The sequence below is a fragment of the Dipodomys spectabilis genome, unplaced genomic scaffold, assembly GCF_019054845.1.
Source record: "Dipodomys spectabilis isolate Male_0828 unplaced genomic scaffold, ASM1905484v1 ptg000095l, whole genome shotgun sequence".
In the NCBI taxonomy this organism is placed as follows: Eukaryota; Metazoa; Chordata; class Mammalia; order Rodentia; family Heteromyidae; genus Dipodomys; species Dipodomys spectabilis.
The window spans coordinates 49,519,536-49,539,615 of NW_024870772.1; the positions used below are offsets into that span (position 1 = coordinate 49,519,536).

Below are 20,080 nucleotides of genomic sequence, written 5' to 3' on the forward strand. Positions count from 1 at the left end.
ATTTGGTGCAAGAGCACTCTATCCTTTGAAATAAATAGTAAATTACTATAACCTGTCTACATTAGACTTGGGTATGTGTTTTAATGTTCTTGAATAAAACTTTTGTAAATTGCATTTCTTTAACACCATGTTTTGGGAGCTACCATAGATTAGACTACTGCTAGTCATTGAAAAGGTAGTAATCCCTGTCAGCCTGGAACTCAAAATTTAGCCTAGGGGATTAGACAATTCCACAAATAAGCTCAGCAAAACATGAGAACTGTCATCAAGGAACACCTCACACACACCAAAAAGAAAACCATCGGGCCCGGCAAGATGGGGGTGGGTTGGCTTTGATCAAGATATATTACAAATGCACCTAAAGATGCCCACAAATAGACATGCTAAATTGATAACCCTTTACACAACTCCTTAAAGATAATAATAAAAAGAGAAAAAGAAAACCAAACTCTGCTTCTCTGCCAAGGGCAAGAGACAGGAATAGCCAAGGGAAGGCCTGATAACAATCTGTGAACTAGGCTGGTAAGAAAATGAGACATTAGCGGTAGGAAATGCATCCCAGCTGTGGGCATAGAAATGTGGGGACTGCGTGTGGACTTGTAGCAGTGAAAACTCAGACTGGAAATCCCCAGAGGGGAAAAAAATCCAGTGTTTAATGAGACACACAAAGGCTAAAAGAAATTCATTCTAGAGAAGTCATACAGTAAAATAAGTAATGTCTTTCTGTTGAGAGTTATCGTTGCATTGTCAGTTGCTTTCAATTTAAAAAAAAATATGGAGGGCTGGGAAGTTGGCTCAGTGGTAGAGTGCTTGCCTTGCATGCCTGAGGCCCTGGGCTCGATTCCCCAGCACCACATAAGCAAAAAGAAGAAAAGCCGGAAGTAGCGCTGTGGTTCAAGTGGTAGAGAGCTAGTCTTGAGCTGAAGAGCTGAGGGACAGCGCCCAGGCCCAGAGTTCAGGCCCCACGACCGGACCCAAAAAAAATAAAAAAGAGTCAAACCAAGCGTCCCAGAGTTCAATTCCACCAGTAGACCCAAAACAGATCGTCAGTATCTTCCTAATCCATGTGAGAACAATTGACGCACTGAAGAAATATAAGAGCTACAGTTTGGGAAATCGATTTCATCACAGAGCTTCCCTTAGCTCCGGTCGGCCTTTCTACCTCAACTGGAAGCAGGAGGGCAGCCCAGGCACTCTGGGAAGTGTTAACTCTGCGCTCCAGCCTTTTCTTCACCATTAACTGATGATCACATGACTTCAAACAACGTCCAGCATCATATTTTGCAAAACAGAACATCATCTGTCTTTTAACCACATTGTGAAGATGGAATTTTCCTAGGCTGTGTGTCCTGGATCCCAAACCTAGAAAATACCTATTCAATGACAACTTCCTTCTTTGAAGTCCTTAAACTTTAAGATTTGCATCTAAGTCAGATAGCGTTCATGTTCAGTAATTTTCCATTGACTAATGCTACCCTTTGATAACATTAAATGATATAGTGATGTGTTTTATATTTTGGAGACTGAAGATAAAATAGTTGGGAAATCATCTCACAATAATCATGAATATTCTGCTTGTGCATTCCTGTCAGCTCCTCCCATTGTTGATGATGCATCAATTCCTAGAGTGGAAAGTTACCTGCACACTGAACTACAAGTAAGAAATTGAGGGGTGCTGATCCCCATTCTCCCAGCAGCTTGTATGACAGATTGGCAAATCCGCTGCATCTGGGGTCAAATCTAATCCCATCCCCATAGTGATTCCAGTAATCCTCTGGCCTCCATTTTGGGGGATAAACCTTACCTCAGGCCTACGAGAGAATGTTGGCTTTTCTATTGTTCTGTGTCTGGATTAGATTCTGTGTTAGTGTCATGTGTACATAAAACAGCCGAGACTCCTACAATTCTGCCACCATTTGTAAGAAAGCTGAGCCAGAATGTTAATCATGAGAAAGGAGTTTATTCAAAACCTGTCAGGCCAGGGGAAAACACAGCCTCACAATCAGAAATGCAGGAGGACTTCAGACCTGACCTCTTGCTTTCATCCCCATGAATAACCACACTCTGTCTCCTGGGACCAGTAAGGGGAGTGAAAAGTTCTGATTTTTTTCTTAAGCTGATGTTTCCCTCTGATCAGAAATGCTATAAAGTTAATCGATTCTGTGGCTATAATCAAGAAATCTAATAACAACAGATGCTGGAAGGGATGTAGCCAAAAGGGAACCCTGCTGCATTGTTGGTGGGAGTGTAAACTTGTTCAACCACTCTGGAAACAGTTTAGAGGTTCCTCAAAAGACTACAAATAGAGCTCCCCTCTGAGTTCAAATTCTGGTGTTTCTCATATACTCTTTATGTAAGCTGGGAGAAGATTCTCACAATACAAGCTTCAGTATTCTTATATGTAAAAATGGGGAAGGATGTTTACCTCCTTTGGGGGAGGGGTGTTATTTAAAGAACAAATGTTCAAAAACAAGCACTTAAAGTTAAAGCCAAGATCAGGGGGAATCACAGTTCCTTGCCAACTTGGACAAAAAGTTCCTAAGACCACACCTCTACAAAAGAAGCTGGGAGTGGTGACATTGGCTTATGCATCCAGCTAGTGAAAAGAGAAAAGTAGGAAGACTGTGGGCCAGATACAAGCCCAGGAAAAAGCCAAGATCCTACCTTCAATAACCAGTGCAGAATTGCTGGAGGCATCGCTCAGGAGTGGAATGTCTAGCAAGGATGAGGCTCTTAAGTTCAGACTCCCCATAACACTAAATAATAGCAACAATAACAAGAATAGTAAATGCCTGTGACTGTAACAGGCACATGGTAGCCTAGTAATTTGACCAAGTAATTCAAGTTCTGCTTTCAGAACCATTAATCATTGATTTGGATTTGCATGATTAATTATTCAGCATTAATGATTCTCAGTGCCCCCATGGGAGGTCTGGGAAGCTTCACTCTGTGCAGACTCTAAGAGTCAAACCGTTCCCACACACATAGTGGAGCATGCACTTCAGAAGCCTTCCCGGCCTAGTTCCTCATTTGCTCGAGAGTTCATTCTGTTCTGCTCTTAAATTTTAGCTCCATTTCATGGAGATGAGTTTAAATCGCTTTCGTGGTTAGATATGAATAGAGCTTTTTATTTTCAAATCTTCATTTGAAAATGGAAACCATACCACATAACTTACTGAGAAATGACACTCGTGTCTGACTAGAAATTTGAGAAAATTGCAAGTGTGAATTTCAGAATGCGGGCCTGACGTTTGCAGTTAATTCCTCTGTGAGGAGAAGTCAGCAAGTGGGCGGCGTGGGTGTGGGTACCCGTGCACACATGTATGCCTCTGTGTGTGTGTGTGTGTGTGTGTGTGTGTGTGTGTGTGTGTGTGTGTGTGTGTATGTATCCCCCTGGGACACACTCTCAGACCAACTCTCCACAATCTGCCAGGAAAGAGAAGCAAATGACAGTTTCTTCTAGGAAAATAAAATACTGGTGCTAACTTCTTTGTGGGAATTATATTGAAGAAGGGGGTCTGCTTTAAAGCTGGAAGGAGAACTGGTTGGGTTCTGTGTTCTTTCTGGTGCTAGTGGGACTTGAGGTCTTTTGCTCCCTCTTGGCTTGCTGGTGCTACATCACTCGAGCCACAGCTCCACTGCTGGCTTTTTTGTGGGTTAATTAGAGATGAGTCTCCTGGGTTTGTCGGCTTTGGCTGTCTTCCAATAGATATCCTCAGATCTCAGCCTCCTAATTAGCTGGGATTATAGGCATGAGCCACCAGTGCCCAGGTCCAGCTCACGCATATTCTTAATGTGAGCTGGATCTCTGAACACAGCTCGATTTTGTAGCCGTTTGCTGACTCTACAATCGGTGGTTTTGACATTTTAGAGCTTCTGTTTCCCATGTGCATAATAGTAAAACTCAACAAAAATTACCTCCAGGTTTAGGAGGAGGGTTGAAATAAAATAGAACATATGAATAATCTTTAGTCAGGTGCCAAACTTTAGTGGAATCATTACTGTGAGCAGTAGAAATAGTAATGTTGATCCATTGCCTTATATCTAAATAGATGGATGATAGATAGATAGATAGATAGATAGATAGATTCATGATTGATAGACAAGTGATGAGTGATAGATGACAGATGAATGGCAGAAGATAATCCCTACGCATATATATGCATATGCATCGTTTGTATTGCTTACCTCAATAATTGCAAGACCACCACATGTGAAGTCTTGGCTTACACTTTCCAGCAGCTTCTCCTCTCTCTGTAACTTGGTTCAAGTGTTCATAGTTTACTCAGATAGAGTGGCTGGTTCAAACAAGCACTGGATGGAAGCTGTCATGTGCTGGGGCAGTGGAGACCGCTCCCCGGCATCCCTCCCAGATGAGCAGACGTTCTAGAGCTCTGAGACACAGGCCAGCAAGGAAAGCCAGGCACACCATCCAGGGTCCAGGGTACTGGGCGGACAGGGAGACCGAGGGCTCCTGCCTTTGAGTAGCAGACTGTGCAACCAATGAGAGTGCACCACCTTGCCCCATCTTCCAGTGGTCAGAAAGGCTGCAGGGCAGCAGGAAAAAGCCATTAGTACAGCCGGACAGGAGTGGGAGGGAGAGGGAGGGCCCCTCAGGAGACAGAGAGCTATGCAACACAGAGGCCCTGTGGGTGAGGAGGCTCTGAGCATGGAGACAGGCACTGGCCGTGGAGAGGTGGCCACAGATGTCTTGTGGCTGACAGAGCCTCTGTGCACAGGGTGATCAGGTCACAAAAGTGAATGAAATCGGCACCTTCAGGCAGTTGCAATCTACCAAAGCATCATCCAAGGCAGCCTCACCGGTCCTCGCTGCTCTGCTTCCTGGGAGGCTGAGGGAGGCTGTCCGTGGAGAATGCTGGCTGCTCCCCACTCCCCACACACTGGCGTGGTCGGAGGCCATGGCTGGGCGTGGCTGACCCTGACACTGGTCTCTGTAGGCCCAGCACCTGCCTGCGGCCTCCAGCGCAGCCTAGCGTCAGCTGGGCCCTGATGTTCAAAGCCAACACACTCAGGGCTGTCAGGAGCCATGACTGACCCCCATCCCCGAACACCAGAAAGCACAGCAGCCCCCATGGAGCTGTAGCAGGGCTGGGGGGAGGGGCCTCCATGGGTCATCAGAAGACCATGGTGGCCACAGAAGAGGACAACTTCAAGCTCTAATGGCGTCAGGCTCCAGGGAACAAGAATGGCTGAGACTGTGTAAAACTCCACAGCTTCAGACTCGATGACCCATAGTGCGGACACTGGGAGAGCGGGGCCTTTAGACAACAGACACTGCGCCTGCCCTCTCTTTCTGCTCCCATTTGGAAGAACGCCACGCCAAGTGGTGTCACCAGCATCACCTCTAACAACACAGGTGCCCGGGCATTGCCTCAACTCCCTGAAAATGCATTTTTATGTCTACAAAGTCATCAACGATGTGACAATTTCCATTAGCACCTCTGCAGATAACAGGTACCAAATAAAAGGCAAATTGCATTGTGATGAATGCATTAGAACAATGATTTTCGACTACTTTTAGATCAACTTTTATTTGGCTTTAAAAAAAAGGTACTTAAAAGTACTCCAGCATACAAGAAGTTTGAAAGCCTGAAGCATGTTGTTATTAAATTCGGCAAAATATTTTTATAAGTGTAGCAGAATTATTCATCTTGTATCTAACTTGCTTAAGCAAAGCAAAATAAGCTTTTGCTATCTGTTTGTCTATGTGGCCGTATCGACTTCCTCAAAGCAGTCTATGTATTCATTATGCAGGGTAGCATCTTCATGAGGGTTATAATATCCTCGAGATATTTATCGAGCATTATTGGCTGGGAAATGTTGTTATTTTTGCAGTGCATGTTTGTTGCATTTATTAGGTTTAGCGGATATGGTGACTGGTGAGTTATGATGTATTTGGTGTAATGGGAGGCTCTCCTGAGAAGTACATAAAATTAGAAAGGAACGAAACCAACCAAATCACTATTCATTCTCACAATGGGCAGGAAGCGCTTTCCCACAGCCCCTGGGCGAGAGGCTGCTGCACCCACTCTGAGAAGCCCAGCCCAGCGGTTCCCGGGCCCGGCCGGCAGACGGCAACCTTATGGAGAAGCCGGGATGCACACGCACAAACTAGACAATCATCTTCTTGTCAGTGGTAGCAGTCAGGACAGACCTAAAGGTCAGGGGAGGGGAAGGGGCCAGACACTGGGAGGGGCGGGGAGGACTTTCACTAGAGGATATCCAGGGAGCCATTTCAAAGGGGACCACGTTTCTGCTGAGATCCAGAGGGCAAGAATTGGAATGAGGCATCAGGAAAGTGACAGATGGCACCCGGGACTGTGACCTTGAAGTTGTCTGTTTGGGATAAGGATTCACTGCATCATCATTATTATCATCATCATCATCATGGTTACTAGCAGCCATGAGAATAGAATTCAGGGTGCTTTATTGCTTGAGTCACAACCCCCGTCAAGATTTTTTTCTGCAGATCAAAAAGAGAAGTGGCGGATCTGAGCATGACCGCAGCTGGGACGGGAAGATACCTACTTCACCCCGCCCTCCCAGGCTTCTTTGTGGCCAAGGAGACAGCAAGTAATCCATGAATCCGTGTCCCCGATGGTAGCCGTGACATGGTGCTCTGAGGCCACAGGGCCCCTGGGACTCAGCCGCTCTGCCTCATCGGCAGTCACGGGCCCACTCCACGTGATCCCCCTGCCAGAAAGTCCCTAGAAAGCACTGACATCGTATAGGTCCGTTATAAATTGTAGTCACTAATTTAAGTAGCTCACTAACATTTTTATTAATGTTCTCATTGTACAGATGAAGAAACAGAGGCTCAGGAATTTATAAGTTGCCCGGCTACATCACTTCAGAGTCCTATTCTGATAGGACTCTCAGGTGGTCTTCTGCCTTCAGAGATACCTGCTGCCCTCCTTTTTATCAACCTCCCCCTCCCCCTCCAGTCGTGGAGCTTGAACTCAGCCTGGGCACTGTCCCTGAGCTTTTTCCACTCAAGGCTGGCACTCTACCACTTTGAGCCACAGCACCACTTCTGGTTTTCTGGTGGTTCACTGGAGATAAGAGTCTCACAGACTGGGCTGGCCTCGAACCACGATCCTCAGATCTCAGCCTCCTAGGTCTCGAGGATTACAGGCGTGAGCCACCAGTGCCCCACCCTGCCCCCTCTTCTTCACAGCCTCCATGGTGACAGTGTGTTCCCACAAGTCCAGCTCCTTCCCTTGGACCCTCTCACATTCCTGCTGGAAGAGGGTGTGTTTTCTCAAACACAGTAGCAATCTCAAAAGTACACATCAAGTAGATGAGTAGAAGTGCAATGGGTGTCCTGCCTTTATGAGCATATCTGTAATTACACATCCACACACACACATCAGAAGCACTAGAAACATTGCATCCATCATTCTGGTTAAGACTAGCCCAAGGCAAGACGGACTTGCCAAGAGAGATGCGAGACTTCAGACATAAGATCAGTGGCCTCGCAATTATCCCGTGCCCCCTGAAAGCCCAGCTCAGCCACCAAAGCACATTGGGCACCGTGAGCTCAAGCCTGGCAGTGGCCAGCTCGGCCCATGTACTTTATCCCTTGCATCATTAGCCCAGAGATACGATCAGACAGTGCTAGAGCACACAAACGTCACACTCCAGCCACAGGCCTGTAGTGCAAGCCGCCACGCTTCATGTGATGCCAACCAAATCTGTCACAGAGTCTAAACTGACCAATAAATCCATATTGAGAGGAGAGAATAATTTGAGTGATAATAAAAGGTAACCGATTGAGTTTTTTTTATTTTATTGGCCCAAGATTCCTGCTGCCCAGCTGTCATATTTAACTCTTCAGGAAATGACGATACGCATGAGAACCTTCCTGATGTGGGGGTCACCAGTGGGAATTAAGAGGGATGCTCACTCCCCCCCAGGACCTACTAATGGTTAGAGCTGAGGTTGGGTTAATGGGGAAGAAGTGAGTGGAAGGGTTGGCGGGCACTCGGTATGTGGTATGTGGATGCAGTTGCTATGGCAATGGGTTGGTTCACCCGGAGACAGAAGCTGGAAGGCAGGATGCTTAGAAGCCAGGGTGGGCATTGTCAGCATGAAGCTCTTCATCTTGACTTACAGCCATGGCGCTTCTGGGTCATGGCCACCAAAGGCCATTTGGGTTCTAGCATTGTCTTGACAGAAGCAGTGGCTCGTAGGCTAATGCCACGGTATCTGGCAAATGTTCTAACTGTGGTGTCTGGCCCACAGCCTCCCACAGCCATACCAGAAAGGACAGCAGATTGCCTGGCAATGTGAGGAGGAGATCGCCAGGCTCTTACATCTTCAATAGTGGATTTGGTTCATCAAACACTGCAGCTCCTAATACGGACATTCTTTCCAATGCACGGAAATCACATAAATACAGCAGCCTGGCTTGTCCCAGTGTTGTGGCCGTGCTGTGCGGATGACAAGATCAAGGGCTCGTTTGCAAATCTGAGGCTGGAGAAGAGGACTGTGAATCTCAGGACAGTGAGGTGCAGGAGCAATGGGAGGTACTAAAACTAATGGATAACCCTCAAATTGCACATCAACAGCAGCGCGCAGCCTCGTGTCTCTTGTTCAGATGCACTGTGCGTATTAAAGTCTGGGAAAGCCTGAGAAAGATTAAGGAGAAAGTGATGTCCTGTCTTCAAGCATTCCAGGATATCCTAATGCTAAGGCCTTGTGGTTCTTTCTCATCTCTTGCTTGGTAGATTGGCTTGTCCCCAGCTGCATCTTTGAGCCATTTGCCTAGGACTCCATTCCTTGGGGGAATCTAATGCAAGGTCACAGCTTCAAGCCCAGTCCACACGCTGACTCCTTCCATCTAAGCGTCTACAATGTCTCTGTGACATCTTACCCTGCTATCAGCCTGACATGTCAGGAAACCCAACAGCGAATTTATTGTTGTCTACCCCAACAATGGGTGCTGTTGACTTTTGTTTTCCAAATTAATGGACACAAAATCATTAATGGCCCAACCCTTCATGCTCCCACATAGAGAACTGATTCTTTTTTTATTGTTGCTTTGTTTTTGTTTGGTTTTGCCAGTCCTGTGGCTTGAACTCAGGGCCTGGGCACTGTCCCTGAGCTTCTTTTGCTCAAGGCTAGCACTCTACCACTTGAGCCACAAAGCTACTTCCAGCTTTTTCTGTTTATCTGGTACTGAAGAATCAAACCCAGGACTTCATGTATGCAAGGCAAGCACTCTACCACTGAGCCACATTCCCAGCTCCTTTAAAGATGTCTTGTGATAAAAATGTTCCTTTTCTAAACTAGCATGATTGGAAAGTACTTAATAGATACCAGTAAATGCATTGTTGCCTTGTAGATTAAGTGAGTTAATGTTTGTGAAAGATGCATTGGAGCTGCACAGTCAGGACTCATAAATGCCAGCTAGGTTTGAATCTGAATTTTGTTTAATCAGCCCTCTCCAAGGTACTTTGAAGAAGCAGTAGAGCAGCCCTGTGTCCTGTTGTTCCTAGATGTCATGTCTTTGAACTTGGGTTCAGGACCCCCTCATGTAGGAGTGACTAGGAATCCAGCCAATCATAAAAGCTCCATGCAGACAGACCAACCACACACACCCTGCATCTGCAGTGCCTGGCCCACAGCCTGGCCTAGGTCAGAGAGCTCAGAGGTCACCGAGATGAGTGAGCTTGCGCTCTCAGCCACTGGCTGAGAGATTGATCACGACAATGTCACTCTCGAAGCTTCACCCACAGCAGCCCCCTGAAGGCCATGCAGGCTTCACCAAACATTCTGTCCTGCTATCATTGTGCTAATAATGTACTAAAAATATAAAAATAACATCCTTGTTAATGAATCATAATGCCTTTTCTGTGGTGCTTCATGATTTAAAAAAAACCTCTGAAAAAGCTAAGCGAAGGAGTCATGACATATTAATGATTTCAAATGTGTGCCTGAATGACAGAACAGAAAGCAGCATGAATAATTCAAGTGAGACACCCATTTTTTTTTTCCATCTTGAAAAGGGTTGAAGCATGAACCACAGGGGAGGGGAGGCCCTGGAAAGATGGGCTGCTTATTGTGTTGTCCAACAGGATCCGTGCATTTGACGGTTAATGCAAGTTTGAGTAGAACAGGACTCTGGGTAATGGGTCTGAGGGGATAATGGTCAATCCGTTGATGCCACAGATAGCTTCTTCCAACCCCAGGAGTGCTGGGAGAGTTAGGACTACATGTTTGATGTCCACTGAACTACAGTCTGTTTTTTGAACTCAGATCTCCAAATTCTAAAGGAACGGTCTCTGAGAAGAAAGGGCAGGAAGCGGCAGTGGGGGGCCTGGCTTCGTCCACTCCCTGCTGATCTCCATCACACACTGGAACACCCGTAGGAGCTGGACATGGAAGAGTGTGAGAAGGGTCTGACTGGCAACATCCAGCTGTACACAACATAGGGCTGCCTCTTGGCCTCCATACTTTCTGTCTTTTCCCCTTCAACTACCTTTGAAAGCATAGCCATACTGTGCCCAAGAAAAACAAATCTATGCTGGGCAGTGATACATACCTCTAATCTTAACACACAGTAGGCTAAGGCAAGAGGATTGTGAGTTCCAAGCCAACCAGGGCTACATAGCAAGACTCTACCTTGAAAAACAAGAAAACAAGTAGTGAAGTCTATTCTAGCTATGTGTAGTTTGTCATGAGTTAACATAGCAGTGGGATCTACCTAATGCAGAGTAAATTACATAGATCTAGTATGCACATAAAATACTATGTAATGCATTATAGATATAAAGTGAATACAGCAAATATATTTTAACAGTGCAGGAAAATGTTTTAGGAAAATCCTGTGTGTCTGCTCAAGGCTCAAATTAATAGGAATTTAGAGTTGAATGATTAGGGCACAACTGACCTCAGAAAGACCATGAATTCAAAGCTCTCTTTCAGAGGCTCAGTAGAAACCATAAATCAGTAAGTATTTGAACCAAACCATAAATTATTTGCTGCAGGTTGTTTTCTAGAAGTTTGTCCAAAGGGATTAAAACAAATGGAAAAGTGGAGATCAGCCCACAGGTGGGAGCAGCAGTCAAAACCAGGAGAAAGGGTAATCTGTCCATCCATTCACCCACTCATCCATCCACCACCCATGCATCCACCCATTTACCAACCTGTCCATGCATCCATTCATTCTCCCATATATCCATTCATCCGACCCATCCATCTATCCACCCACCTATCCATTTACCTATTCATCTATCCATCCACCTACCTATCCTCCATCCTTCCATCTACCCACCCTCCCATCCATCCACCCACTCATCTTCAGCCATCCACTCATCCATTCAACTATTTCTCCATCTGTCCATCCCCCACCCACTATCTATCTACCCCTTCACCCACCTACACACCCATCCTCTTATCCATCTACTCACTTAGCCATCATTCAATCCATCTATTCATTTATCCATCCAGTCATCCAATTCATCTATCCCTCCATCCACTTACCCTCCATATCTAGCCATCCACTCACCCAGTCAACTATTTATCCACCCATTCACCCATCCACAATTCACCTATTCACGTGTCCTCCCATTTTCCAGCTATTCATCCACTTGTCTCCCATCCACCCATCCGCCATTCATCATCCACCTGCTCATCCACTCATATGCAGAATATATATCAATGTCCAATACTTGTAATGTGCTGTGGATCTGAGATAAAAGTCACTATGCTTTACATAAACTCTCACCTAGGGTGAGACCTCCAGGGAACCCTATAGTCTGGTTAGCATGGGCTAAACTGGCAGGAGGAGAGGATAAAGTCTCACAGAGACAGGGCAATGGCTACAATCTAAGGCAGCCTGATATCTCAGGCATTCCAGAGTCAGAATATATCGCCTTCCTGTAAGAATTGGCTACATGAATCTCAACTTCCTAGTTTCTCCCTTATTTGTACCACATAACTTATCTGATCACTTCTACATGTTTTACAGGCATTTTCCATGAATCCATATTAAAAAAAAAGTCACAGAGGACTGTTTTTGCTAGCTCAGTCAAAACTATATATAAATCATATGAGTGCATTTGGTTAAACATCCTACATGTTGTTCAAAAATAGACCAAGGCCTTAATCTAAAGATTTGCAGGGTCTTTATTTAAACACCTCTGTTGTGCCACACTGTGTGGTAGGAAGTTATTTTCTCAGCATCCTGACATCACAATGCATATTATACGTGTGTATTTTGGTCGCTAATAGCCTACAACATAAGACACGTAAGTGTTGTTAGCCTAGAATGAAATGGAACATTGTCCAATTCAGAGGGACCTGCAAGTGAAATAGGTTCCCTTTGGTCTACATAACGGGATTGCTTTCAGCTGAGTTTGGTTATTCTTCCTAAGTGTGCTGGGGTAAATCTCCCGCTCCCGTGTGGTTCCCAAGGCTCTGAGCGGGTGAGCTGGACCTGCTGGCATGGACCTTGCCTTGTGTAAGTGAGCATGAGCTTCAGTGGAGCCACTTTACCTCCCAGTCAAAGCTCCACCATCTGGGCCTTCAAGGCCTTTGACATCTGCACACAGACGCCCTCTGACTTATGCAAACTCCACCAGACACCAACACTCCATGACAATTCAGCCACCTTGTTTCCCTACAACCCAAAGGAAATCTTCTGGCAGAGACAATAACAATTCCTTGAGAACTAAACCCACTATGGAGTGAAATCTATTTGTTAAACAATTGCAAGGTATAACATGCACACAGTAGAGTCAGGACTACAGTGGGGCTGTACCTAACAAAAGCCCTGCCCTTAGAGCCCACAGGCTGTAAACATCATGTTTGCTATGACCATTAAGAGATAAATAGCATATATAAGTGACACATTCTCTGTAAATAAAAAAAGCCAGGGGCAGTAACTCTTACCTATAATTCCAGCTAGTTGGGAGGTAGAGAACTACACATCAAGATTCAAGGTCAGCCTGGGTATAAATGCTTATGACACTTCATCTCAATCAGTGTTGGGGTACAGTGGTACATGCCTGTCACCCCAACAACAAAGGGAGGCACAAATAGGAAAATCCAGGCCAGTCAGGGTGCAAAGTGAGGCCCTATCTTGAAAAGGGACTAATTGAGTCACTCAAATGGTGCATTGCCTATTTATCAACTCTTAGACCTGAATTCAAACCCCAATACCGCACAAAAGGAGGAAGGAAAAGGAAGGAAGGAAGGAAGGAAGGGAGGGAGGGAGGAAGGGAGGAAGGGAGGGAGGGAGGAAGAGAGAAAATGGAAAGGAGAGGAGAGGCTCAGCTATAAACATGGCCCAGTGCCTCCTGGGAACATCTGGGCAGATGGGTGCAGGAAGTAGAGCTTTGGTGTTCATCAAGCTGTTGGTCTGGGTCCCGACACTGGTAATAGTCACCTTCGTCCTAAAGGACCAAGGAAACCTTAGGGTCTGCTCCTCCAAAGCCAGGAAACCTCCCCACTCCGCCTGCGGGAAGGGCCCTCCATGCTGGGAGTTTGGACATTTGAGCAGCTCTCCTGAGGATTATTCAAGAACACCAACACCCCTAAGCAACCTCACTGATTAGCGAATACCAACCTGGGTGTCCGGGAAGTGTCCCCCACCCCCAGAGAGGAAGCAGAAAGCCTTCCTGTTCAGCCAAGAGCCGGGTGAACAGCCACCTCTGTCTGCGGCAGGAAGCATGGGAGGGTGTGTGCCGCATTCACTGGCGGACTGTGGGTGGGTATTGGGGTCTGGAGGGGTACAGGATAGAAGAGGGCTCACCCCTCAGAGTTCCTGGGAAAACAGATGGAGTCCTCAACCACTGTGATTATGCCACAGACAGTGCTAGTCGGTTCCGTTCTTGAAATAATCTTTTATTTAAATCACAGCTAATTGCTGTTTAGCAAATTTAAATTCATTGAGCACTTCAGAAATGTCTGCTTCACGGTCGGAAGCATTCACCATCAGGAGGAGTTGCCTTTCTCTGTTCCATGGAATATTATCTAGTTGGTCTGAGTTGGAATTTTCTTTCTTCACTTCAAACAACAACAACACACACACACACACAGAGCCCCTCAGAAGCAGATCATCAGCTAGAAGCCCCTTGGTGTGTGGAACCCCCAGCATGGATAGAAAGCTGGCCAGGAATCCACCGCCATCCTCGGCCTGGGTTTAAGAAATGGGCAAGTTCATGAAACCCGGGAAAGTGGTGCTGGTCCTGGCCAGACGCTACTCCAGACGTAAAGTCATCATCGTGAAGAACATTGATGATGGCACTTCAGATCGCCCCTACAGCCATGCTTTGATGGCAGGAATTGATCGCTATCCCCGAAAAGTGACAGCTAACATGGGCAAGAAGAAGATTGCCAAGAGGTCAAAGATCAAATCCTTTGTGAAGGTTTATAACTACAATCACCTTATGCCCACAAGATACTCTATGGATATCCCCTTGGACAAAACTGTGTTTAACAAGGATGTCTTCAGAGACCCAGCTCTTAAACACAAGGCCCAACAGGAGGCCAAGGTCAAGTTTGAGGAGAGATACAAGACCGGCAAGAACAAGTGGTTCTTCCAGAAGCTTCGGTTTTAGATGTTTTTTGTTTCCATCATTAAAAATAGGGGGGAAAAGAAAAAGAAAGCTGGCCAGGATCTCCAAGAGAGAAGGAGGGGAGAAAGGAGATGCCCACAGGAGGATGCCACTGGCCAGTCGGCCCAGACCAGGCCCTGGGGCAGCCCTGTCCCAGAGCTCGGCACCTGCGTGTCAGGTGGCTGGCTTTCCTACCGCTGAAGCCTCAGACTGAAGACTTTACAGAGACAGTATTGACTCCTTGCAGATAAAATCACGGGGCCGAAATCTGTTTGGTAAGTCATTCCAGTGAAGAGCACACACACAAGAGGCAGGAGGCCGCCGCCCTCGGAGCCAGCAGGAAAAGCTACGCCGTGGAGGCCCCTCTCTGGCCATCTTCCAGAAACATCCCAACCTGTTTCTTTCTTTTTTTTTTTTTTTTGGTCAGTCATGAGGCTTAAACTCTGGGCTTGGGCGCTGTCCCTCAGCTCTTCAGCTCAAGGCTAGCGCTCTACTGCTTGAGCCACAGCACCACTTCCTATTTTTGAGTAGTTTATTGGAGATAAGAGTCTCACAGATATTTCTGCCCAGGCTGGCTTTGAACTGCGATCCTCAGATCTCAGCCTCCTGAGTAGCTAAGATTACAGGCGTGAACCACAGGCGCCCGGCTCCAACCTGTTTCTTTTACCCCCAGGCATCTTGTCTATCTGCAGCAACACCAGTCCTGGTCTTGGTGATGAACTTGGCTCTCCGTACTGAGGATTTCAAAGCAGAGCCTGGTTCTCTTGCCCCACCCATCTCCCAGTGGGGGTGTCTTCATGTCTCCAGCTCACCCTCCTGCTATCCCTTCAGAGTCTTTTGCTCCTCCCCTCCCCCATGCTGACTCTTTTCCCCTGTCATTCCACAGCATTTCCCTGTCCACCCACAGCACAGGGCCCCCCCCCCACACACACCCAGTCACCTACTTCGCCCTGAGATCCGGTCCACTGCATGGACAGCCTTCTGTCTTGGCTCTGTTTTCCCCCTTAGTGCTTACCACATGGGAATATGTACCCAGCTTCTGATTCGCTGGGTTGCACCTCTTCCCTTTTAGAACAGAAATTCCACTGGGCACATAGTAGGCACTCAGTAAATGTGTTGAACAAAAATGTTGACACAGAAGGGCTGGGAATGTAGTTTAGTGGTAGAGTGCTTGCCTAGCATGCACAAAGCCCTGGGTTCAATTCCTCAGTACCACATTAGCAGACAAAGCCAGAAGTAGTGCTGTGGCTCAAGTGGTAGAGTGTTAGCCTTGAGCATAGCTCAGGGATAGAGCCCAGGCCCTGAGTTCAAGGCCCAGGACCAGTAAAAAAAAAAAAATTATTGACACAATGGACCGTGCATGCTCACCTCGATGCTTAATATTCCTTGGGATTTTACTCAGAAGGGATGGATGGCTAGCAAGACATCTGAGAAATCTTACTCCTGGTTCTCTTCTGAAGGCTCCATCTAAATATATGTGATAGAACATTTTATTTTTATTTTATGTCAATATGACTGTAAGTTCCGAAGCCAAGCCTATTGCTCCATATGCTTCAAGTATTAACTGTTGGAATTCTGCCTTTGCAATTCACTTATCTCTAATGTAGGCGAAAGAAAGCCACAGAGTCCTATGAGGGTGGCTGAGGGGGGTGGTTCACACTGAAAGGACTGGCCAAGTACCATGGCTCACACCTGTCATCCTAGCTACTCAGGAGGTTGAGATCTGAGGATTGAGGTTCAAAGCCAACCAGAGAAGAAAGTTTCCTGTGAGACTCTTATCTCCAATTAACCACTCAAAAAGTGGACGTGGCACTGTGGCTCAAAGTGATAGAGCACTAGGCTTGAGTTAAAGAGCTCAGGGACAGGCCCTGAGTTGAAGGCCTATGATGGATAAGAATAACTAAGGTTTTCAAGACTCCATCTCAACCGTTGCCACACCTGGCCATCTCCATGGCACAGGCAGTACACATAGGAGAGTCACAGCCCGAACAGACCCAGCTTAACCAATGTGAAACAGGGCTGGGGGTGTGGCTCAAGTGCAGAGCATCTTTCTAGCAAGCAGAAGGTCCTAAGTTCAATTCCCAATACTATCCCATCAAAAATAAAACTAAAAAGAGGAATGGCCGTGGCACCTCTTGATCTGCAGGTGTGGAAGCATGCCCCAGGCAGGGCGCGGGGGGGGGGGGGGGGGCGCGCACAGGTCAGGGGGGTTGTTGATCTCCTTCCTGCCATGAGTGAGAGGCACACAAGGGTCTCACAGACTCCTTCTAGGAGGTATGTATGTTATGGGGAGATGTGCACAGCAGAGTTTTCTTGAGAGCATTGTTCTCCTGAGAAGGTCTGGATTATCTAAGAGGGAGGAAGCAAAACATGTAGTTAATGAAAAAGGAGGAGGAATTAATTTCTGAGGTGGTTTTGTTTGTTTGCTTGCTTGTTTAGAGAAGGTCTTACTTTGTAGCCCTATTCAGTCCTTCAGCCCCCGACTCATCAGAGGTGAATTACGGGCATGCACCACCACATCTAGCTCAGACATACTTCTTTTTCCTTTTACTGTAAAATTGATAACATCATGAGGAAAAGAATTTTTGAAGCCTTTGGTGAGCCCATGACCTTAATAAAGATTCATTTTCAGTTTTCATTTTTATATCTCCTGTCACTATACGCTTCCATATATATAATGACATAGATCTGGATGCATATAGATCATACTTATATGCTTGAACTGGGGCTTACACGCAGCGCATCTCTCTTGCTTGACTTCCTTGCTCATGACTGGTGCTCTACCACGTCACTCACACCTCCCATCAAGCCTTGTGCTGATTCAGAGCCTCACAGGTTTTTCTGCACAGGCTGACTCTGAACCGTCATCCTCCAGGTCACAACCTCCTGTGTGATGAGGGCTACCAACGTGAGCGTCCACGCGCCCCGCCTCTCACTCTTCACCTCTGATATAGCTGTAACCATAGCATGAATGAACGCTTGGCACTTCAGACATGAGTTTGGGGTTTGCCTGTGTGATAACAGGCTAGAAGCTTTGCCCATGTTATCTTAGCTCCTTCAAACTCATCATAATGTTGGTCTGCAATAGTACTGGTCTGCCACAGTTTACCCATTCAGGAAAAGTTGCTCCTCTTCCGGACTGCTTCTTTCTCCTCTTTCCCTGGACCTGCCAGCCGTTGGACTTTGTCAAAGCTAATCTTACTATTTACCTGTCATCATTCATGTTATCCCGGCCACAACCCCAGGCCTTCCATGAGATACAGCAGGTGATGCACAGAGGTGGGGGGGGGGGTTGGGGGGACAGAGGGAGCCCCGTCCTCAGACACATGCAGGAAACTCGCTAATGAAAATACGGAAGCTTTCTTATTCTGGAATTCAGTTTCCTCATCTTTTTTCCAAATGACATATATATATCTATATATATATATAGATATATATATATGTGTGTGTGTGTGTGTGTGTATATATATATATATATATATTTATTTATTTAAGTTTAGTACAGGTAGAGACTTGGTATGTAGATTTTTCCCTTCCCCATTCCTTTCCATCTGAAGTAAACACCCAGTGTCTAAAGAAGATGATGGCTAGGGTCCCATCACAACTGCTGGAGAGGCCAGTCCGGAGTCCACGGCCTTCAGGGAAAACCATGGTTCTGAGAAAGGGACACAGAAGTTGAATGGGGCCATTTGGCAAAGCTGGGCACCTGTCAGAATCATTCCTGGTGACATGTGAGACGCACAAGACCTCCATGAACCACAGAGGCCAGGATGCGATCAAACGAGTGAATGATGCACTCAGCCCATAGAACAGACCCCTGGCAAATTGAATTCATTTGTCATCTTCTCACCACATAGAGAGAAAATATACATACATATGCAAGTGAGAAAATCGGAATTTTGAATCAATTTGAGCAGAGGTTTACATTAATACTTTAGTGAATAGTTCTGAAGGTGGAATGAAATTTTTTCCATCTCCAAATTAAAAGTGCTATCTATAGTGGTTATATGATCCCTGAACATCCAAGGAGGGATGTGGTGTTTAATGAGCACTAATGCCATAAATTAACACTGCAAAAATGTCTCTACCTGAAAGTATTACCATATCTGGCATTATTACGAGGCATTTATTTGAAGCAGAAAGTTTTCACACAGAACAAGGCATATTCTAAGATCTCTCTTCCCTTCATGGATAAGAAATATACATAAAAAAGAAAACAGATGAAATCTTCCAACTTTATATTTGGAAAGAAATTCGGAGCCTATTTTTCCAGCCCACAGTCTTGGGTATAGATCAAGTAGATGAAGAGATCGGAAAAGATTGAATTGGATCCCAACCCATATGTAAATGAGTTGCCGCTTTGGTTATGCCAGCTCTGTGTTTTCCATCAGATGACACAGGATCTCTTTCAGCTAGAACTGAAATGTCTGTGAAGACAGAGTGGAAAAGGCACCAGGACTATAGAGAGACAGCACAGTGTTGCTTCCAGGTTCTTAATCGTGACTGAGGACAGAGCTCTGGGCAATCCTGTGGAGCCAGTCTTTCATTTCCACATCTGCAGTGAACACAAATGATAAGGAAAATCCTTTGACACGGGGAGGAGGTACAGAAAAATAAGGATTCACCTCCAGCTAGAGCTTCTAAGAACAAAACCATAGAATCTTCCCATTTGTTTGTTTGTTTGTTTGTTTTGAAGATTTGGTTAACAGGTTTTAGAAATGCTTTCAGGAAGCAAACCCACCCATTATTAAGTCAAGTACGGTTATTGCTAAGGGCACGCATGGTTTCCATAGCAACTTCACTTCCATCGGCTTGACTCCACACTTGGTTCAGCCTGGGCCAGCGTGTTTAGACCTGTGGCGAGTTCACGCAGGTGAATGGAGCTGAATACACACCTACATCCAGACAAGGGATGTTTTCAATAAGAGCTGGGATTTCCTTTCTATCACATCATCATCTACTTAACCTTTGAGGCTTAGCTTAACTTGGTTCAGGGCTTTCAAGTCCTACGCACTGTATGAAAATATTTTTGTAATAAAAATTAAATCATGGCCAACTGTGTATTTTTTTTAAAAAATGATCTCATATTAGAAATAACCCAGATCCCAGCTGAGCAGAAACTCTGTACTTGAATCAAGGGACCGGTCTTCTCTGGGCCCCACTGCTAATTCCAGAACCTCAGCAGACAGAACAAAAGATATTTCAACCCCATTGGCCTTGAAACCTGCTCCCTGGAGGACTCAGAACAGCTCTTCAATCATTTCCAACTGAGCCTCTCAATTGCTCTGTGATTCTGGATAAATTGGTTGATTGGGCTCAATGTATCCATCACACCCAGGGCTCAGTGCTTAGCTGATTGCTGTGTAGTGCAATTAGCAGGCTGAGCTATTTAATGAGCTTATCTCCTCCTTCTTCTCCCGCCCCCTCAAGAAGGCCCTGTCCCAACTCAAGAACTTCTTGCTCCACTGTTTTCTGTGATTGCCTTAGAAATGCAA

General features: G+C 45.9%; 1 protein-coding gene across 1 annotated transcript; it reads left to right on the forward strand.

The window, feature by feature from the left end:
• The first annotated feature begins 14,162 nt into the window (after window positions 1-14,162).
• On the forward strand, window positions 14,163-14,619 carry LOC122112759 (60S ribosomal protein L27-like). Its single transcript, XM_042685678.1, has one exon. It carries the CDS (start codon window positions 14,178-14,180, stop codon window positions 14,586-14,588), a length of 411 nt encoding a protein of 136 aa, XP_042541612.1. The 5' UTR covers window positions 14,163-14,177; the 3' UTR covers window positions 14,589-14,619.
• The last annotated feature ends 5,461 nt before the right edge of the window (window positions 14,620-20,080 follow it).